We start from the raw sequence: 23357 nt of genomic DNA, 5'->3' as shown, positions 1-23357 counted from the left end.
GGCGCAATACTTCAGTGTTAGACACGCGATCTTGCCATGTGATCCGTAGGATATTACGGAGACACCGCATGTGGAAGGTGTCCAACTTTCTAATGTCGGTTTTGTACAGGCACCAAGTTTCCGAAGCATACGTCAGTATAGGAAGCACCAGGGCCTTATACACAGAAAGCTTGGTGTGCAGCTTAAGGTCGTGAGATTTCCAGACTCTCTGTGTTAGCTTCCCGAAAGTTGCAGCAGCTTTGGCTATTCGGGTGGGAATTTCAGACGATAAGCGATTGTCACTCCGAATCTGTAATATAATGAATGCTATGCTAAGAAGCATAGCATCACGCCCGTATCCCCGAAGGGGGAGGCAGAGGTGTATAGTACATCCACTCCGTCAGCTATGAGTCCCATGTAATAGGGAGCGAGCATATTGCCATTAACCGAAATAATAACAGTAAAAATACATAAAAAGCAACATTTAACGAAGAGGTCGTGACATATTACACCATAAACCAGCTGACCCAATAGCAACAGTCTGACCAAACCAATCCAACTAAGCTTCAAACTTGTTAATAAAACGGCGTTCAAACCCGCATAAATAATCTATATCCAATCACCCGTGTACTAGGCGTTCATAAACCGACCACTGATAGCCGTAATCCAGTGTGTAAGTCATCTCATTATGTATTTAGTGCTGGACAAAGCGCCCGTTAGGGTATTACATGTGGATATATGATACCCTGGTACTTACTCGTTTATAGGCTAAGACAGATAAGGGCAAACCTTACTTTATGGCTCTGTCGTGTAAGGGATTTTCATGTGGGTTGGTAAAATGCTGTGAATATAATGAGGTATATACGTAATGTAATGAGGTATACACACTTGATAGTATATGCGTAAGCTACGATAAGAGATTAGTAAGTAAAAAAAGCTTTCATTTTAGTTTACGCCCTGCCCAGAGCCCACAGGCGGAGGTTTTGTACCGCGGGGAGCTGGGTAGTGTTAGAAAATACATTCATACATAAACTAAGGGGTCAGCAGAGACTATTCCATTTGCTTCGATCCTGACATACGTCTCTTGCTTCCTCCACATTCATCAATCGTTTCATACACGCGCGCCGGTTCAGAGTAGATCGTACTAAACCTTTTCGACATCGCCAGTGTTAGTGCGGTGCGATTCAGAACCCCGATACCCACCCCGCCTACATGGTCGACGATTACCCTCTTTCAGCGTTTATCACTATCGACGCACTAGGGTCGATTAATTGTTTCAAATATTCTTCCTCTCAGACGACGCCCTGAGCCGAGATTCGCGCCCAACCCTCAGCGCTCCCCATTCGTCCGGCCAGGTAGTTAATACCATCTGTGGGAAATCTACAATAAGTGTGGCTGCGAATAAAATGTGTCTGTATGAAGTGTTAGTCTTTGGCTCTGCAATAGCAACTTTTTAAAAGTGAACAAAATTATTCTATTACTGTTTGTGTCATCATGTCGTGTTAGCTATATTCGTATCCAAGACACACAATAATAGTTATAAATGATGATTCTCTATCTCGCTGTTCCACTACGGGTTAGTGCGGCTGTCAAGAGTTGTTAATTGATTGATCGGTGGTTGAACTATGTCCTTCGTTTCATGTGCGGGGTGATACACATTTCGTCGCATTATACCTAGTGAAAACCTCGTTAGTGTCTTTTTGAGAAATCATATTCGGGTGTGATTTTTATTAACAAAACCTCGCAATAGACACGTTAGTTTAAAAAAGTCTAAATTTTTACATTAAATGCAATTAATTTTTTGAAGAAAATAATTTTAAATTGTTTTAGATGTACGCTGTTATTATTATAATTAAAACACATAATAACGGGTTCTTATCGCGTTTAAGTCAGGGATATGTGTCGAAATATCAGGAGTCTCATATCCCTGATTTAAACGCGGTAAGAACCCGTTACTATATGTTTTAAAATCATATTAACAGAATGTAATTTTTCGATAAGGCGCTTACGTGGTTTTGACTATAAGACGACGATGTGTAGCTATGGTGACGACATGGAAATAATATTTCAATTCAATAATTTATTCCGGTCAATTTACTAATCATTTGTTACAAAAGATTTAAAATTATTATATTCGGGCATCCGGGGTCAAGATCAAATCGGATCGGGGGGATTGTGTTAGGATCGAAGCAAATGGAATTCCACAGTTTCTGTTTATCTATGTATGTATGCATCCGGGATATACAAGAAAAAAACCTAAGTAATTTTAATTTCAAAATTAGAATGGTATCCGTGGTGGGACATAATATAATATATAATTATATATAACATACATATTGCGTGGTGGTGCGCTGAATTTGAACAATGGATCTAACGAAATGTAGAATTTTCGTAATTCGTAATGGTTGCGTTATCGTAAGCGTGTCCGAACGCCTTTCACTAGTGTTTGTGCACTGCATGCAGCTTCAGACCCATGAATTTAATATAAAATGTAAGTTTCAGCAAGGCCGACTGAACTGGAAGCGACAACTCATGAATACATAATGGCCGCTTGGAGCGCACCCGATATTGAAATGCGTGAGATTTTATCAATATATCATTAGATTCAACGGGTCAATATAGCTCAGAGACATAAACTCACGCCCGTAATCTCTAAGGGGTGGACAGAGCCACAAGTAATATTAAAAAATCTTGCTGGCATCGTTGCTACTGAGTTATAACACATCACATAAGCTCACCACCATATCCCAATTGGGGTAGTCAAAGGTACATCCATCGCAAGATGAAGTAAGTACCAACACTTCATCGAGCTTTTTGTTAGACCAACGTGACCAAGTTCTAAAATGGTGATCAGGGTGATCCTTTCTAAAAAGGCGATTACAACATGCTCGAGACGACAAGCAGCTGAGCTGTAGTCTAGTATCGCAGCGATTATTCTCAAGAACAAGAAAAGAAAAGAAAAGGTTATCTAATAAGAAAAGAAATGCACAAAGATTTCTTATTTCTGCAATTTGCATCGGACCGCTTCATTGCGAAGGAGCTTAGTCGGAGCAAATTCATTTTTTCCAGTTGGTTTGTTGTTAGTTGGGTCTGTGATTGTTCACGACAAGCTCACCACCATATCCCAATTGGAGTCTTGTTCTATCGTGTGGGTTGTGAGGTGGATTACCAACCCCATCAACCCTGGTGTCAGGGTTATTATTGACCTGCCATAGGCCCCTGACATGACTCATGTAACAACTACGTACTTACATCAGTAAGTAGTAACCGGGACCAACGGTTTAACGTGCCTTCCGAAGTACGGATCATCTTCCTTTGGGACAATCAGGTGATCAACCTGTAATGTCCCGAACAGACTTGGGATCGAAATATTTTTTTTGTGATATGTCCGCACCGGGAATCGAACGCAGGACTTCCGGATCGTCAGCCCAACGCTCACTGGACTACGAAGGTCGTTAGCCAGAGGTACGTCCATCGCAAGATTAACTGAGTACCCACACCTCACCGAACTTTCAGTTAGACTAACATAGCTACATAGCTAGCGAAGAGTGGCTGTGTATACTATATACCTTTGCCTGCCTCTGACATAGACGTGATGCTATGTCAAAATTGTTGATATGTTAGGGTAGCTACACACAAAGTCGGGCCGGCATAGTCGGTTCGGCAGTATTAGCCGAACAACAAACCGACCCGATGTAAATACTGCACTTTTTCGACTTGTGCCGATTGGGCAGTTCATTCGGGTTGACAATCATACGATTCGATGACTGCCGGCCTGCCTAGTGAAAGCCAAACGGCTTTTTCTCGAACATGCATCTACATATATTCGATTTTTACCGCCCGGCTCTGCCGATTCATGCCGGCCCGACTACGAGTATGTGTGTAGTTACCCTCACTCACTAAAGTTCGTTAGTCCTGTTATTATAGGGGTACCAGACTGATATCCAGTTTCTGCGTTCCAAATAGATTTTATATTCACAAACAATGGCATCACAGTGCAGTCTGGTTGCAGATGTGTTCCTTTGAACGCATAAATCATGGCTGGGCGAGATAAAGCGATTTGCTTTGTGCGCAACTTTGTGCGCAATTGAATGGGGTCCTTTCATGTTGCTCACAAGGTGGCTTGAACAGATACGTCGTCTTTACTTTCAGTGTCAAGAACATTTACTACGGAAATGTTTGGGTTAATTTAATGTAACAACTAGTGTTGAAAATCACAAGTAAAATACATGCATTTTTCAATCGGGCTTTGTATTTTTCAATAAAATACAGAAACTTTCAATGACTTCTTAGGATGTATCTTTCTCAAGTTTCCGTTTTTTTACATGTATTTTTCACTGTTTTTTTTTACGCCTAATAATGATAACTTTCTGGTGAAATCGGCATCCTCCTTTACATAATTTTAATTAAAAATAATCATTCATTATCATTGTTTGTTTTTCTTTTAATTCTTTGTAATTTATGAAAAATTAATCAGTGTATTTTTCATAAATTACAAAGATACACGTATTATACATCATCATCATCATCATCGTCAGCCGTACGACGCCCACTGCTGGGCATAGGCCTCCCCCAAGGATCTCCATGACGATCGGTCCTGCGCTGCCTGCTGTAACGAAGCATTTCGGACCAACGAGCCTTGTAGCGACATCTTGTGGTTTCTAACGATATAACGTTGTTTTATATTTTACCCGCAGGAAATCACAGATGGCGCTGCAGGGTTATCGATGGGCCCGAATATTTTTAATTATTTTATTTTCTTCAAAAATTGGTATATTAAATTATCTGCAACATTTATTTTTGATATATTATAATTATATTGTTTAAATTTTGGGATCAAACAAGTCGATCGATTGTTGTCGTTGATTCGGCGAATTTATGGTTTGGTAGATTTTTTCTAGTTTGGCAACTTTGTTCGTGGTTCTTGTGTCAGACTGACAGCTGGCTGAGCTGAGAGACAGGTTATGGAAAGTGGGGACGTCGCGAGAGCGCCGGAGACTCCACTGCCGTAACAATAATGTGGGCAAATTAAAAGCCACGATTTATCGGCGACATCAAGAGCCGATGTCTCGATTTAAATAAACAGCTTAACCGAGATGGTGAGTCCTCGCAATTCTTCGTGCATATTTTTGCACCAACTTTGTGATAACCTCGAGGTCCTTGTTTTCAGCAACATCACTGAAATCCCATCGCCAAAGGTCCAGTGGGTGGGTTTAGGTTTCATCCGAGCGATGCCCAACTATCCCGGATGAACCTGTAAGTTATTTTCTTTGTTTTACACTCGTGAGTTGCCTTGCCACGCTGTCAGCTGAACCACATGCTAATCATTGCCATTCCTTGTTGCAGATGGGGTTTTAAAGTTTTAAAGTTTTAAAGTTGTTTTTGTTTTCTTTAAAGTTTTAACGTTTTAATTTTCTAACGTTTTGCAAGTATTAATGTAAGAAGAAGTTTATGATTGGATCAGACTATTTCAACAAATTTTGTGAATGAAGATTGCTACTGTTTTCTTCTGCATTGGAGAGTTATTCCAAGCTTCATTACGGCGGAGCTTGCCTTGGTTGTTTGCACGTCGAAGCTTTTCTTTGTGCGGCGCGCATGTGGATGTGCCGCGCCTCTCCTTTTGTCAACACTCCGGATAAGGCCCGGTGAAGGACTGCGAGGTTGACCGGTGGACGTGCAGCCCGCCAGCTGCGTAACAGTTGGCCCGCTGCGCCGCCATCGTCCAGCACGCCCATGGCCTGAGCCGGCCTCAACGCATCACCTGTACGGTATTCCGGAACGCCTCAGGTAGGCTTGATAGTCGGAGGTCCTCGAGTAAGTGAGGTGTCTACTAGGAGGACGGAAAGATATTTTAAAACCTAGTGATATCTTATGGTCATGTCACAGAGAGATATTTTACCTAACGGCCCACTTCTCTGTATTGAAGTCCATTCTATTGGAATTTAAAAAAAAAAAGTGTTTCAGTGGCGCCCTTCTTGGTGAAATTGTCGCTCTGTACAACCATTTAGAATATAAGTGGTGTTGGCATAAACTTTAAGATTTTTAGTGAAAACAGTGTATTTTTTTTTAATAAAAAAGTGATGGGATTTTGTGTGAATTGTTTGTGTTTATGTTGCATCTTAGGTTAAGTTGTGTCTGTCTTAGTATAAGTAAGGTTCTAGGCCTCCTACAGAGACCTAACCTAAATACTTATTTTATTGCAATAAGTTTAACCCAATTCTAGGGCTTATTGTCAATTTATATTACTACATTTGTGTTTTGTTATCATTTTATTTTATTTAACCATTTAGTATGAATAACAGGGTAAAAACAATTATTAACATAATTGGATGCTAACTAGCAAATATTTTTTATCAGTATTGAGTTTTTTTTTGTTACAATTTGGACAAATAATATCCACATAGTACTGCATTTTGAGATTTCCCAACAATTGAATTTTGAAAACATATTGATTTAATAAACAAACAATTTCACTATTGAAAAACAATAATAAATTACTTTCTAGTTTTATAATTACATTTATAACAGGACATTGGTTTGTAATTGGAATTTTGTGACTTAGTTTCATCATCATACTTACTGTTAGTTGTGCCGTTACTTGGCAAACATTTTGCTTATTTGTTTTTGGAAATAATTTTATAGAACTGTCTGTCAATATCAACTTTATTGAGAAATATTTAGTAGTCAACTTGCTTACAATCTTTATTATATTCACAACATATTACAACTTGACAATAACAATTAAAAGTAAACATAACCTTCAACAAACAAAATTTAATTAAAAACACTTGTTTCTTTTATTATTGTGAAAATTAAATACAGGGATATAAAGTATCGATGTTGTGTGATAATTACAGTTATTTGGTTTATATTTTATGAAAGTTTTGTACATATTGTATAGAGAGTAAGTTTTGGAGGCAGACAGGTACATTTTGAAACATAGATTTACTTCAGTTTACTTCAAACCTCTTTTCAAACTTGAGATTATAACTAAGACACAACCATGGATATCCAAACTGTTTGTTTACAATCACTGCTCCGTGATGAGTTGGTTTATGGAGTGAGTATTCGTGCTGAAGCACCAGCTGATACTGTTCTCAAAATGAAGAAACAGCTTAGGGAGTTGATCACAGGTTTCTCTCCGGATGAAATACTGGACGATGAGCGGAAGCCACTGGCCGAATTCCCAATTATCACCGAAAAGCTGAAGGAGCTGCAGGCAAAGATTGATACTGCAGGGAAGTCTACGGAACGTCATCGCCTTATGCGTGTTAAGGCTTTGTATAATCATCTTCATCACCGTCTTGAGCGTGTAGTATGCACGGAGTCTGTCGATAGGGACATCCAATCGAAGCAGATTGGGAATCTTAAAGCTTACGGTCACTCATTGGATATTTTTCCTTTTCATAATTAGCTTTCATAACATTTTAATTTAAAAAAATAAAACTTTGGTGTGTTTACTTGTGTCATTAGGACCTAGTAACAACCTACGTATATTTATGCAGCCTGTTTATGACAAACACGTTTTTTTTTATGTAGTCTTTTGATTTTAAAATAACTACATTTAACAATAAATGTTTTTATGTTTTTTTTTAGTGTGTTTATGTGTGCGCTGATAAAGGCCCATGTACACTAGCGTCTGCAACGCAGCGTTTTTATGAACGCCCACTTTAGCGTTCCATATTTTTTTGTTTAGGCGGTTATAGCCAACTATTTAAGATAGTTTTCATGTTGCTCGTGACAACATTTTTTAGGCCTAATAGAAGCCATTTATTATAAAATTATTTTAAATAGGAAACCTCATTAGGTTGACTATTTTTTTTTGCTTTTCGACGGAGCGGGTAGTGACTCCTTAAATAAGCCTCTAGCAACTGTTGTTTTGTTTTTTGTCTTTGTCTTTAGAATTGGGGTATCGAGTGACACTAAGAGAGTTGTCAGCTCATCAGGGTTATGAATGTGGGTAACACCCAGTGAAATGGATACTGGGTGCTACTATATGAAAGAAGTGAAAGGTGATCAATGAATGGTGATGAATAACAGGTCGGGGTAACTGTTGTGCTTAGGGTCGTGCCGTTTAGATGTTTGAGTTGTGCTTCGTTACGTTTTTTTTTATAAATTGTTGTTGTCTCGTCTTCTGTGACATATTTTTTTTTTTAAATTTGATAAAATTTAGACTGGTTGTGCGCTCCAGGCGCTATGGCTGAGGGCAGCCGTGTTTCTCACCCAGTTCGAAACCTCTCGTGGGTAGGGGGGTATTGTAACGAAGCATTTCGGACCAACGAGCCTTGTAGCGACATCTTGTGGTTTCTAACGATATAACGTTGTTTTATATTTTACCCGCAGGAAATCACAGATGGCGCTGCAGGGTTATCGATGGGCCCGAATATTTTTAATTATTTTATTTTCTTCAAAAATTGGTATATTAAATTATCTGCAACATTTATTTTTGATATATTATAATTATATTGTTTAAATTTTGGGATCAAACAAGTCGATCGATTGTTGTCGTTGATTCGGCGAATTTATGGTTTGGTAGATTTTTTCTAGTTTGGCAACTTTGTTCGTGGTTCTTGTGTCAGACTGACAGCTGGCTGAGCTGAGAGACAGGTTATGGAAAGTGGGGACGTCGCGAGAGCGCCGGAGACTCCACTGCCGTAACAATAATGTGGGCAAATTAAAAGCCACGATTTATCGGCGACATCAAGAGCCGATGTCTCGATTTAAATAAACAGCTTAACCGAGATGGTGAGTCCTCGCAATTCTTCGTGCATATTTTTGCACCAACTTTGTGATAACCTCGAGGTCCTTGTTTTCAGCAACATCACTGAAATCCCATCGCCAAAGGTCCAGTGGGTGGGTTTAGGTTTCATCCGAGCGATGCCCAACTATCCCGGATGAACCTGTAAGTTATTTTCTTTGTTTTACACTCGTGAGTTGCCTTGCCACGCTGTCAGCTGAACCACATGCTAATCATTGCCATTCCTTGTTGCAGATGGGGTTTTAAAGTTTTAAAGTTTTAAAGTTGTTTTTGTTTTCTTTAAAGTTTTAACGTTTTAATTTTCTAACGTTTTGCAAGTATTAATGTAAGAAGAAGTTTATGATTGGATCAGACTATTTCAACAAATTTTGTGAATGAAGATTGCTACTGTTTTCTTCTGCATTGGAGAGTTATTCCAAGCTTCATTACGGCGGAGCTTGCCTTGGTTGTTTGCACGTCGAAGCTTTTCTTTGTGCGGCGCGCATGTGGATGTGCCGCGCCTCTCCTTTTGTCAACACTCCGGATAAGGCCCGGTGAAGGACTGCGAGGTTGACCGGTGGACGTGCAGCCCGCCAGCTGCGTAACAGTTGGCCCGCTGCGCCGCCATCGTCCAGCACGCCCATGGCCTGAGCCGGCCTCAACGCATCACCTGTACGGTATTCCGGAACGCCTCAGGTAGGCTTGATAGTCGGAGGTCCTCGAGTAAGTGAGGTGCTTACAGGTGTACGGACAGTGTTTTTAAACATAGTGATATCCCATGGTTGTTACGGAGTGACAATTAACCTGACGGTCCAAAGCGCGACCTGTCTCCCTCCATAGGGTTTCTACCTACCTATGGATAATTAACCCTTAAACAGGCCCCGAAGAACTGCTGTAAGAAATAAAGTGTTATATATGGATTTAGGCTTTGAATAGCGGCCTGTATGATTCCTTATCAACACATTCAGAAAAAAAACACTGAAAGTCCTGAAAAAAAATGTGGGAAAACATAATCCCATTGCCTGGATAGAGACTATCCTTTATGTGATAGCTATATATAAATGTCGAATGTTTGTCTGTTCATAATAAATTCTAGTGTTTGATTACTAGATCATTATTATTTTAAATTGTAATTGCTATTACTTATTTAATTATTTATTTATAAATAATTTAATTTAAAAATAATTGTATTAATTTTTTATATTTATAGAGGTTATTATGTGGTAAGTAAATCAAATACTTTTTATTATAAATCCCATTTATTTCACATTTTATTATGAATCCCAAATTAGTATAATTTGTGTATAACATAATCATAATAAATTTGTTTGTAATCGAAATGATGCGTAGTTTTTAGTAAAACAAATATGTTTAAAAAAAACACAAGTAACGTCGGGTGCAAAGGCTAGTATAAAAAAATTGGTGATTTGAACAGGCAAAGGATATATAGCTCCCACAAATAAGTTCGACTCAACAGGCTTTGGTCACATGTTCCCCACATTATTATTTGCCTTGTTTTAGACAATTTAGCAAGAAATCAACTAGAAATAATGCAAATCCTGTTAGGAAAATTCAAAATCTCTAACATATCAAAAAATTGCACGACTTATCTTTCTTTGTTTCGCCATAATCTGTATAAAACCACCACAGTCACTCAAAAACACGTCTCTAACGGACAGACGAAACTCGAATGGCTGTCAGTGTCACTTACGTTCGGATACACAAAGTTTGAAAATTCGGAACCATAGAGTATATATTTACGATTAAATTTTGACAGATTGTGGACTCTTTATTGCCAAAACCTGGCTACAGCATCGAAAAATCAATGTGGGACACATATGTCCGCGGCCTGCTTAAGGGTTAAATTTGTATATTTAAAATTATACAGTGTATAAATTCAAAGGGAGTTTTCTTTGTCTCATGCTCACCGGTCTATAACATCTAGCTGTGCCCTTCAGGTAAACACCACTTTATAAATTTTCTGAAACATATCGGTAATTTACTTAACAACCTTTCTATTACACCTACCTTTTATATAGGTAGCAAAAATCTAGTGTTTCACTGCATCCAACGGCTTCCCGCGACCTTCACCAGATCGTCGGTCCACCTTGTAGCGGGCCTACCCACTGAGCGTCGTATTATACATGTAAATTTGTATTTTTCAAATAGCCCTAAATTTGTATTATTCCAAAGTTACCTACATGATTTTTACTGGAAAGATTCAAAGTTGCGAAAAAAACAAATGAGTATCTTTCGCCATTTACATCCCTAGTAATAACATATCATAATTATCATACGAGGGTTGAAAGGCAAATGGGTTTAAGCGACATTTTGTGAACTTTACAGGAGAGCCATTTAAAGTTTTATTTTTTCGAAAAAAATTCATATAAAAAAAACTACTGAATCAAAAGTGTTCAAAATGCTAAGAATGATTTTAAATTAAACGTTGCACAATTCTGTATTTATTTGGTTCGAAAAACACATCAGTTATAGATTTTAGAAGTCGCTTAATACAAAATGCCTCAATTGAACTAAATTACAGTTGAAGGAAAAACGGTTGATATCCACTAGAGCCAAATATTGGCTAAAAGGAAAATGCTTCAAGAAACCTTTCACTTATTAGTTTGACTAAAGCTAAATGAGTTAAACGACTTCTTAAAAAAAGATGACTAGAGGCAAAGCAGCTTAAACTCCATAAAAGGTTGTATGACAGGGAAGGAAAATATCTTAAGTGACCATCCGCTACTAATTTCAATTGTATGAAATCCAAATATTAGTAAGATCGGAAATAAAGTCGGTCCTTAAGCCGTTTTCCCTGGGAGAGATTTTATTCGGGCAAGGCATTTATAGATCTTTGTACCTTATAATATTAGGAAAAATCACGGCGGATATAATGAGTAAATCGAATTCATTAAGAAACAGGATCTAGACTATAACCATACAGATTGTTACACATGCTTAATTCGACTTTTCAAGCAAATGGTAAACAGCGTATGATGGCGGATGACAGATGACTGTCACCAACTGAATGCGGGCAATAAAAGAAACAAATAGCGTTTGAAAAAGTCTTAATATGCTTATACTCTGTGTTAAGTTTAATCTCACTATCACAACCTGTTTCCGATTTACTGAAAAATTTAAGACCACGTGGCTGGATGCAAGTTCCAAGCACTGGCTCCTACTAGATGGTACGCGGTACTAGGAGAGACTTCAGTGAAGTACTGATTGCTCTCATACTAAGAGGCAGCCAGGGGTGGACTGATCAGCGACTTGGTTGATCAAAATTTCTGTTACATTTGCGCCTAAGACCTCCACGTCCAGCTGGCCATAAGATACCGTCGAAGTTGGTTTGTGTAAAGTTAATCCGCGACAAACAATAATAGATCTCGATCATGCTTTTAGAGCCGAGACACGTCGGACATCGTGTGCGGAGCTGGAGTAAATTTAAATGAAATTGCACATAAAAGTTAAAAGTGGACTGTATTTAATAGGATTATATTTTATAGTTACATTTTGAATGATTACGCAAAGAGTTGAAGGGAAAGAGTGTTACAATCGCCATCTTGTGGTCGAATTAAAAAACTTAAATCTAGTGTTGCCACATTATTTTATGTGAGGATTCGAACATAATTGCCCCACCAGCAAAAAGAGAAACATTCACAAAATATCCTTAAACAGTTTGATTATAAGCGAAATGAACAAACAGTGGCAGGATAATTAAAAGTTAAATATCAATAATGACTGATTAAACAACATTTTTGCTAATGTAGGTAACTGTAGGTTAATTTAAGAACTTAAAAGTTACAATAAATAGTTTCTGTGAAAATTTTAATCCACTTAAAAAGTAACCTTGACTTTATGTGAACAAAACAAAATAAAAGATTTATGCAACTAGTAAAAAGTTAATTTTTTTGAAAGCTTGTCCTAGTTGTCTTATTGAAACCCTATCCTAGTTATTCTTATTGAAACCTTATGCTAGTTGACTTACAAATTATAATAAATTTGAAAAAGATCACATTATTGTGTGTAGATAATACACAAGGCTGCCAGGCAGCAGTAAAAGAAAAAAGACTAACTTATCTAAATGTTACATAATGTAATACCTATTATAAGAATTATAATATAAAGTTTATCACAAATATTTTTAACAGAACAAAACTATTACTTTATCCATAGAACAAAACCCTACCTACTTAAAACATATCAATAAATTGGCAATGGACATACCTTTGTGATACTTGTTCGTACAATATTACCATTAGGCATTTTTACATCAAATGCACGCACCTTGCTGTCGTTCCCTGGGTAAAGTTTTACAACCCTTGCCATAGGCCATTGGAAAGGCATAATATTATTATCTCTAAGGATTATTAAAGTACCAACATCAATATTAGGAGTACTAGTTTTCCATTTTGGCCTGTTTTGCAACATAGATAGGTACTGTTTTTGCCATTGCTTAAAAAGGTTCTGTTTAATTTTAGTACATTGCTCCCAAAAGTGAAGCTTATTAGTAGGAATGTCAGTGAGATCCTTTTCTGGGAAAGCAGTAATTGGAGCTCCAGTAAGAAAGTGACTTGGCGTTAAATATGAGAGATCTGAGGGATCCGAGGACATAGGCGTAAGCGGCCTCGCATTCAATATGCCTTCAATCTGTATGATAACAGTGTTTAGCTCTTCATACGTAAGTACTGTCTGCCCAATTACTCTTTTCATATGATACTTTAAACTCTTAACCCCAGCCTCCCATAACCCACCAAATACCGGACTATACGCGGGAATGAAATTAAAGGTGATACCTTGATCAGCTGTAAACTTCACGACTGAATTTTGGTGTGTTGGGTGAGACTGTAGTTTGTACAACTCCTGTAATTGTGAGTTTGCACCTTTAAAAGTAGCTGCATTGTCACAAAAGATTTGCGAAGGTTTATTACGCCGTGCAATAAATCTTTTTAAGCAATTTAAAAAACAAGCTGTGGTTAAATCGGAAGCGAGCTCCACATGTATCGCTTTTGTGACAAAACATACAAATATTAACACATATGCTTTTAAAATAAGTGGTTTCCTAACACGGTGTAATTTTATATTAAAAGGACCTGCATAGTCGATGCCGACCTTCTCGAAAGGTCTGGCTACAGTGACCCTTTCGGCTGGCAGAGACCCCATCAGCTGTGATGCAGCCTTTGCCTTTAGCTTAAAACATTTTATACATTTATGAATTACATGTTTTATTTCCCTCACAGCATTGATAAGCCAAAACTTATTATTAAGTGAAGCAAGCAATAACTTAGGTCCCGCGTGTAATAAAGTTTCATGTTCTTTCCATATAAGAAGCTTAGTGATGTGAGAACCTTTAACAAGTATCAATGGGTGCTTTTGAGTGAATGGAAGCTGTGAATTTTCCAATCTCCCACCAACTCTTAATAAGCCATTCTTATCAAGAAAAGGACTCAATGCTGATAGAGAATGTGATACAGGTTTGTTAGCCTTTAAGCAGGCAATTTCTTTTTGATAATGCCTCTGTTGGTCCATTTTAATAATTGTTAATAAAGCGTTTTCAAGCTCACACGGCTGAAGCGCGCCCGTACGCCTCTCTGTTATATTTTTTATCTTACAATTATCCGAAAATCGTAGCATATAGGCTACAACTCGTTTTAGTTTTGTAATATCAGAAAAGCGAGCAAGTAGGTCCATATCAAAGGTATTATCATTGTTAGTTACAACATGACAAGCATCATTACAGTTTACAATAATGCAACATTTTTTGTTAATTTCAGGCAGTTCGTGCGGTGATAAAGGCTCATGCTTTGCATTTCCATGAGAAAATGAGTTGTTATTTAGAAATTGAGGCCCGTGCCACCAAAGCTCATTGTTCTGCAATGCATGAGGCTCCACTCCTCGAGAGAGACAATCCGCGGGGTTGTCAGTGGTCTTCACATAGAACCAAGGCCATCCTGAAGTCAGCTCTTTGATTTTAATGACTCTGTTTGCGACATATGACAGCAGTTTGACTGGTTCCATGCTCAGCCACGCCAGCACGATCTGTGAATCGAGATACAAATAAACTTTTAAATTATCACATTGTGTTTTCAATGTTTCATATGCCCTTTTAGTTAACATAGATAATAAGAGAGCACTATTCAATTCTTTTCGTGGTGTAGAAAGGTCGTTATTGGTTGAATTTGCTCGCGACTTTGAACATAATAAATGTATATTTACAGTACCATCAGCCTTGATACTTCTGATGTACAAACAGCAACCGTAAGCCTTATTAGAGGCGTCAGCGAATCCAACCAATTCCACCTGTTTCGCATTTTCTACATCAATGTGTCTCTTTGTTTGAATGTCTGACATTTCAATTAAATCTTTAGCAAACATTAACCATTTTGCATTTATATCCTCGGGGAGGATGTCATCCCATGACACCTTCAGCGCATAAATATCTTGCATTAAAAGTTTTGCAGACACTATAATAGGTCCCACTAACCCCAGAGGATCGAAAATTTTACTAATAAATGACAAAACTTGCCTTTTAGTGTATTTCTTTTGAATATTACTTTCAGAACAATGAATGTAAAAATTATCTGATTTGGCATTGTAACGCAAACCTAACGTTTTAAGAAAAGAATTATCTTTACTCATGTCAATGTCCGTGATTGGGTCTTGATTGGTTGTGAGGTGGTTCAACAAATAGGTATGATTAGAGCCCCATTTGTGCAGCTCGAACCCCCCCAGCCTTAACAACTCCACTAGCTGTTCTTTTATGATTTTAAGTACACTTAAATCATTGTGCCCAGTGAGAATATCGTCGACATAAGTTTGCGTTTTCAAAACAGTGGCGGCTAAATTGTGTGTGTCTTTATATCGTTCGGCTAACTCGAGCAAACACCTGGTTGCTAAGTACGAAGAACTTTTAAGTCCGTATGTCACGGTTTTTAATTGTAAACAAGACACAGGTTCTTCTATAGACTGACGCCACAAAATGTTTTGTAAAGCCCTATATGGAGGACTCACAAGAATTTGTCTAAACATTTGTTTTATATCACAAAGTAAAATATACTTTGGCAATCTGAATAAGATTAGTATATCAAAAAGTTCATTCTGAACTATTGGTCCATTTAAAAGGACATCATTTAATGAAATCATGCTTTTAGTCTTGAGACTGCCATCAAATACAGTTCTCATTTTTGTTGTTGGACTATTAGCATTGAATACTGGATGATGTGGCAAAAAGTAACAAGCATCCTTTTCTAAATTATAATTTGAGACATCATAGTGCTCAGCATGACCTAACGCTAGGTATTCATTAATAAAATCTTTATACATCTGATAAAGCTTATCATTTTTTAATAATCTTCGCTCAAGATTATAGAATCTTTGTAGAGCAATTGAAAAAGAATCTCCAAGATATACTTTAGTTATAGGCTGCTTTAAAGGAAGTGCTACTGTGAATCTATTGTTTTGTAAAGTGATAGTTTGTTGGAAAATACTTTCTGCTAGTTCCTGCTCTGACGATTGCTCAGAGTAGACCTCAGGAACTTTTTCAGCTTGCCAAAATTTATTAATGTTATTATTTAATTCCTCAAAAGATGACTCTTGGCTTGAAATAGGTACAACAGTATTTTCCTGTGAGTCCTCCACATTAGGTGTTAACATATGAATATTCTCACTTACTTGGTTTTGAACAGATATGGAGTGGTCAATGCTGGGTAGGGATACGTACATTGGAGGCAACGAACCGGCTATCACATCACCAAACTTTGTCTTGAGTAGGTAAGGTCCATTTTCCTTAAGCGGGGATGCCTGGTGCTCCAATGCCTGTAAAACCACATCACAACCCAATAAAATATCTATAGGAGCTGACTGATCAAAGTTCTCGTCTGCAAGTAAATTGTTTTGCCCTATATCCAACCTGTTTTTAAGAATTTTAAATTGTGGAAGATCACAAGTTATCCTGTCAACAATACAACAGTTTATGTTCATTTTAAAATCAGAAACACGGGAATGTATATCAAATTTAGCCCTTTTGTTATAGTTTTTTACTTCCTGGCATACACCGAGTATGGTGTTCTTTTGGTCATATATCTTGGAATTTATTTTGTCCAATAAACTGGAGCAAACTAGAGAGACCTGACTCCCTGAATCTAACAGGGCTCGCGCGGCGCACCTAGTGCCATCTTGGCATTCTACTAGGACCTGTGCTGTAGGTAATAATACCTTGGGTTCATCACCATTCTTACAAAATAAATTGACTTTAGATTCACCTGTACCAGGATTTGTTGGTGACACTGGCAATGAATTTGTACCTTCAGCATGAAGCAATGAGTTGTGGTCACCTTGGCAAAAACTGCATTTAAAATTGAATTTACAATTTCCATTGTGTTTATTAAGGCATACTTGACACAAACCATGTTTGTTGACAAATGTGCTTCGACTACCATAATTTGCCATTTTGAATTTGGCACAAGTGTACAGCTTGTGAAAATTATTATTGCAGAACTTACATTTTACTGAAGGTGACTGCTTCTTTACTGTAGACACTGCCTGAGCGCACACAGCCATTGAGTTCTTACGTGGCTCCTCTTTGGGGCCCGTAGCAGTCTCAAGTGCTACAGCTCTATTTTCTATAAATGATAAGAAGGAATCTAATGAAGGCATGTCCTTTTTGTTCTCCCGTTCTAGAAAGAATGCTCTGACGGTGTAAAAGTCCAACTTGCGTTGTAATATGCAAATAAGAATGGCATCCCAACTTTCAGTAGGTAGCCCTAAATTTTTTAATGCACTTAAGTGCTGTTTCACATGGTTACCAATCATACGAAACCCTGAAGCACTAGGCTTCTTTATAGAATCAATATCCAACAAGGCATTGACATGATGAGAAATCAGTTTGACTTGATTGTCATAACGATCCTTTAATAAATTTAAAGCAACAGAATAATTCTCTGAGGTTAGTGGGAGGTGTTTTATAACGTCTAAAGCCCCCCCTGATAAGAAAGTTGTAAGATAGTACAACTTGTCACACTCACTTAGTGCACTATTTTCGTTTACGATTGACATAAACATATTTATGAATGGTGTGTACTCACCGATATTATTTCCGTCAAATTGACGTATATTTATGCGCGGAAGGCGTTGGAATTTTCCACCTCCTTCTCCCGAAATCGAGCGTTGATCTGGTCGTGAGCCTGAGGGTTGCAATTTGCTTATTAACTTATTGAGCTCGGCTAAAACGGTACAATATTTTTCTTCAATAGAATCGAAATTTTCTGTGTCTGATTCCACCAAAGATATAATATCAATGTTTAGGCTTTCATACTTTGAAAATGCCTGTATAACGCGTTCACGTTTCACTTCTAATTCTTCCAAGGTTATGGAATCCTTTTTGTTGGGATCAAACAAGGAATTGTAGATGGATGTTAACGTACCTTTTGCTTGCCCTCTGGCCGCGACCAATCTTTTAATATCCGTCATCGTTCCTTATTGTAACGCACTTTATTTTTATAATATTAAACAATAATTGCAAAACAAATTCACAAATTCCGCAATGTAAAAATGAAATGACGACGCAAAATGTCCAATAAAATGGCGGTGTGATCGATTGAGTGAATAAATCCAGAGACCGATTCGATTTGATCGCGTACGCAGCGCTCCCTATCGGGCACTTTTTGCACTAATCACGATACGAACCAACTTCACTCGCGCGCGTAATTTGATATCTTCTTATACGATGATATTTTCGGATTCACTCACGCACTTTTGGATAAATCGGCAAAGTTTATTAAAAACCAAAGTTAAAAGTCAGGTTTACGAAAATTATCGATGACGAAGTTTATTCAGGACGAAAATTCAGGAACTTCACGCTACTCAATCTCGCTCGCCGAGTGGTCGAGTGAGTGAAATGGGATGGCGCGCAAAACGGCAGCGCTCACGCACACAAACACAAATGTATGTATCGATACTATGGCTATCGATGTATGCTACGTGTTCACCTGGACGCGTAGATCATATTATTATTATGTAAATTATTATGAAAACAGCTCCTTGATGTCTTCTTATAAGCAAATAGGTATGCTTTAAAATGCTTTTCTTGTGGATCCTCAGTCCAACGAAGAGAAAATAGCCACCAACAATAGCTTGGGGCGTAATGGCGTCTGTCGACGAATTTTATAGGACTCACCAACTATAGCTTGGCGATTTTTACAGTACCTTCCTCGCTGACTGTGACAATAGCTCACGAAGCCGGAGAACTCGCAGGTACTTACGATGATGCCCAATATTCCCAACAATGGCTTGGGTAGGCTTGCGTCGTTGCGTGGACGGCGAAATTACGTCACATTATAGAACACAACGCGCACTTTTCACTCTTCCTATTTTTTAAATCCTGCTCGTTAGGACCATTTTATGTGCGGAGCTGGAGTAAATTTAAATGAAATTGCACATAAAAGTTAAAAGTGGACTGTATTTAATAGGATTATATTTTATAGTTACATTTTGAATGATTACGCAAAGAGTTGAAGGGAAAGAGTGTTACAATCGCCATCTTGTGGTCGAATTAAAAAACTTAAATCTAGTGTTGCCACATTATTTTATGTGAGGATTCGAACACATCGCAGCAGACACATCTGTCGATGAGATAATATAGATGATAGTAATAATAAATAGATGGTGTTCTTTTGCCGAGCATTTCCATAGCTGTGCTCTGCTCTACCAAAGTTATTGGTTGGTAAACCAGACCGCAAAACTAAGATTGGTGCGATGGTTCCAACGTGAAAATCAGCTGGTGGGGAATTACAGGCGGGCTTTTCTGTCACCATATGTCTCAAAAACAAATGCCGGGTGGAATAAGCTTGTGAAATTCAGCTCTATATTTCGACAGCTTTAAGACTGTTTTCGGCCACAAACTTTGAAGAGAGTTTCAATCTACAACAAGGAAAAGACCCAACGCCTCACTGATCAAAAAGACTTATTAGCAGCGCTTTGGGCACATTTTAACGATGTTTTAAATCCCAATAGTAACACCACTGATTTGTTTGTTACAACAAATCGGTCTAGTTTGTTACAACAAGATCGGGGGTTTCGCTTAAGATCTAGCGGCACCCCCGACCTTTGAAGAACTTCTTACCGCGCTAAGAAGGATGACGAATACCAACACATCAAAAATACCATCTGAACTGTATAATATGCCTACACATTAATAACTTGTTATACAAACTCATCCCGAAGATATGGGAGTCAGCTGCTGGAATGATTTTAGCCTTCTTCTTCTTTGCGAGTCGATGGCGATCGATATTAAATTTTAGCCTGAACGTTATTCTATCCCGTGATGCAGAAATGGTACTCCCGGAAACCCATTGATGATTTTGTCCGAACAGAGATATGGGGGTACGGTTTTGTTATTAAACAGATTCAGGCAAAAAGGCTTGAACAACATCGGCCTTTGTTATGTGCTGCGTGAGGCGTCACGCGGCTTGTGGATTGCTCTAAAGGAAACAGATTGTCCTGAAAAGTTATGACTTATCCTGATACGACAATATCATGACGACATGATGACGACAGTTTGATTTAGAAGTAACTTTTCAGACCTATTCGTCGTTACCTACGGCGCGAAACAAGGCTGTATCATAACACATGGAGCCATGGTTCCTAGTCTATTTTCCTTATATATCGCTTCTGTATCACGCATAAGTGGGATGCTCTGTGGAATTGTTATTTATAGCTTAATTGAAATTAAGGCTAAAATGAATAAGATCATTTTTGATCTCTCACGTCTCACATCTATGCGTCAGTTAACCAAACTTGCGGAGGAATGGCCGATTCAATTGAGTCACACACCAGAATATTCATAGTTTTGTGACATTTATAAGAAATTCTCAATGCATCCGCAAGACCCTCTTAAAATAACCATCCAGAGGATGGTCCGGGGATGTAGCTTCTTCTAATGTTGCTTTAAAGGGCGCTGAGCTGGAGTAAGTTTCAAAATTAAAATATGAAATAACTCCAAAGTCATCGGAGTTGCCAGCCCGGATAATAGATGCGGTGGCAGCCTTTGGAAAACTTAAAATATTAGTGTACAAAGTCTCAGCGGCGTACTTGATACGTAACACTTTAAAGGTCTAAGGTCCATCCTTCGCATAAAGCGGCAAGATGGTTTTCCAATAACAGAAGTATTACGTCGTTCTGGCATATTCGGAATAGAAGCTCACATCATAAAACATCACCTAAGATGGTGCGGTCACGTCATGCGAATTGATGACAGAAACGTTTTCTATTTCAAGGTGTCTAGAAGGAAATGTAAACAAGGTGGACAAGACCTGCGGTACAAAGACGTACTCAAGCGCAACCATGAGGCTTTCGACATGCCAACTGAGAGTTGGGATGAGCGTGTCTGAACCTGGAATGGCGCGTGATATGGTCCTCGAAAATCTTAGTCCAAGACGCCAAATACGGAAAACTCAACGGAAACTTTCCTACAATTACACGGTAAACTCAGCTGGCCAGCTTGATTGTATGCCATGTGACTGATCTTCAATTCAAAGTTCGGTTCCGCTAGCCACATCAAAGCCTACCACAACAATGACTCGGGATAGACACAAATAGAAGTCACCATCAACGGATACGGCTTGGGTGACATGATGACACGCACACTCCCGGTCTTCCCAATCGTAATTTTTAGCTGTGTGAACCGCCCAACCAGGACCTGCCCATACTTATTTTGATATGTTGAAGTGATGCGGGCACAGGGTTTCATACAAAATTGCGATGACTGAAATGTAAACATTATTTCTTTTTGGTTTTGGAAAAACGTTTTAAGTCCTTTCAAAAGAAAATTATAGTTGTCTTATACGACAAAAATCATAAAAAAAATGTAGCATAAATAGCTGAAGTCAAATTCTATGAATATTTTCGGTAAAGGCAAAACAGTTCAAGTGCCAATTTTACTTATAAACTGTTGAAGGCAAAACGGTTGAAGCGACAATATTTATAAAATCTAGATTAAAGCAAAAAGATTTAAGCGTCAAATCTATTTTCGTTTCGTATAAGGACAAATGATTTAACCGACTTATCTATAACAAAACACTGTCAGGGAAAACGCTTTAACAGACTTCGAATCATGAAAATGAAAAGACATAACAGCTTATGTGACCGACTCATATCCCGGAATACGACTGATATGCCACCCGCCCAGAATTTTGTGCATTTTTTTGTCGGTTAAAGCACGGGTTTTTAAAAATGTACCCAAAGTGCTAATTGGTTGAAGCGCCAAAAAGTAGCTTCGATTGATCTGAAACCAAGATCAGTCGACGCGGAAAAATTCGCTGATTCCGAATATATATATAAGTCAATTTCGCCCAAAATGTCGCTTAAACCCATTTGCCTTTCAACCCTCGATAAGCTCAGAAGTATATCCCAATTGGGGTAGTCAAATGTACATGCACCTCGCTTCCCGAAAAGTATTGGGTCGTGTACTAGGATCAAGATAAATGATGAAATTCTAATTACTAAATAAAGACAGACCTAAACCTAACGAAACAAATTTTCTTTTTTCTATTTATCTTATTTATGACTTTATTCAAGAAAAATTTTGACACGTTTTTCTATGACGTCACAGTGTGCTTTTTCATACAAATTCCTTAGTGATTGTGTTTTGATGTTTAGTAAAAAGTAACTGATTTGACTAGTTGTAGTATTATTACTTATTCTATGCTGGTTAGAAATTAGCCTATTATATAAATTCATATTAAAAAAATCAAATTCAAAATTATTTATTTGCTCATAAAACATGGTAAAACAATTGTATTTTATTTTTGTTTTATTATTACGCACTAATACAAAGAAACAGCCATACTCTCACTCACGTCCACTAACACAAACACGCTCACTCACACACACATTCATACATACACACGCACACATACATACACACAAATACGTTGGAATTTATTATTATACTTTCTTTAATTTTACTCTTTTACCGTATTATTTACTAGTTGCTCTGCAAATTTTTCATAATTGTAAATTTAACTGTTTAATATCTGGAGGTGGAGACTTGGTGTCCTATATGACAGGTTTTACCTAGTTTAGGCACCAGCCTCTTCTCAAAAATTGTATGCACAAACCAAATGTCTTTTTTGTAGAGGAAATAAACTTTTTACTTACTTACTTACTTTTTACAATAAATGTTAGAATCACATGAAACAATCTCAAGGAACAATACTACGTATAGAACGGCAACTCTCCGCTCCCCACCAGCGTCTGAGCTAGGTTTACCTCATCCCCCTCGAACATAGTTTAGATTTGAATCGTATGGCGTCAGACGTCACACACACAGACGCGCGTGTACGATAACGTCAATGTGTGGTGTCTGTGTAAAACGAGTGCGGAGCGGAGAGTTCGTAACGGAATAAAAAAGTCAAAATCATTATTATTCTGTTCCATTATTTAATAATTATTATTCAAAATCATATTAACGTATTATTTTTTTTTAATGACATGGGTGGGAACAGTCTCTATTCCAGTTTAGTGATTAGAGCGTTGGGCTCACGATCTGGAAGGTCCGAGTTCGATTCCCGATGGCGACATTGTTGAAATCACTTTGTGAGACTGTCCTTTGTTTGGTAAGGTCAAGCAGGCTTTAAACACTCGA

General features: G+C 37.9%; 2 protein-coding genes across 6 annotated transcripts in view; one reads left to right on the top strand and one right to left on the bottom strand.

Annotated features, from left to right (window-relative positions):
- LOC126369226 (solute carrier family 23 member 2) overlaps nucleotides 1-23357 on the top strand; it is a 66796-nt gene that overhangs the window by 32400 nt on the left and 11039 nt on the right. The window lies entirely within an intron of this gene.
- On the bottom strand, nucleotides 12180-18190 carry LOC126369215 (uncharacterized). Of its 4 annotated transcripts, none has more exons than XM_050013527.1 (5): nucleotides 18139-18190; nucleotides 17800-17898; nucleotides 17218-17337; nucleotides 16388-16531; nucleotides 12180-14755 (listed from the first exon to the last, which is right to left on the bottom strand). In XM_050013527.1, the coding sequence occupies exons 4-5, from the start codon at nucleotides 16436-16438 to the stop codon at nucleotides 12920-12922; spliced, it is 1887 nt and encodes a 628-aa protein (XP_049869484.1). In that variant the 5' UTR covers nucleotides 16439-16531; nucleotides 17218-17337; nucleotides 17800-17898; nucleotides 18139-18190; the 3' UTR covers nucleotides 12180-12919. The 4 variants fall into 4 exon arrangements, with proteins under 4 accessions (XP_049869484.1, XP_049869485.1, XP_049869486.1 ...); XM_050013528.1 differs by having other exon boundaries at nucleotides 16437-16531; XM_050013529.1 differs by having other exon boundaries at nucleotides 16453-16531.

This window comes from Pectinophora gossypiella, chromosome 8 (assembly GCF_024362695.1).
Source record: "Pectinophora gossypiella chromosome 8, ilPecGoss1.1, whole genome shotgun sequence".
Lineage (NCBI taxonomy): Eukaryota > Metazoa > Arthropoda > Insecta > Lepidoptera > Gelechiidae > Pectinophora > Pectinophora gossypiella.
The sequence above is the reverse complement of the archived record's forward strand: the minus strand, read 5'-3'. Positions and strand labels throughout refer to the sequence as shown.

What these genes read in the sequence shown, in the direction of transcription:
- LOC126369215 (XM_050013526.1), bottom strand. Translation starts at nt 16,696, where the DNA reads ATGAACATAAACTGTTGTATTGTTGACAGGATAACTTGTGATCTTCCA. An exon ending in CCATATCTGTTCAAAACCAA is followed by an intron (nt 14,756 to 16,387) that starts GTAAGTGAGAAT and finishes CTCGATTCACAG; the next exon opens with ATCGTGCTGGCGTGGCTGAG.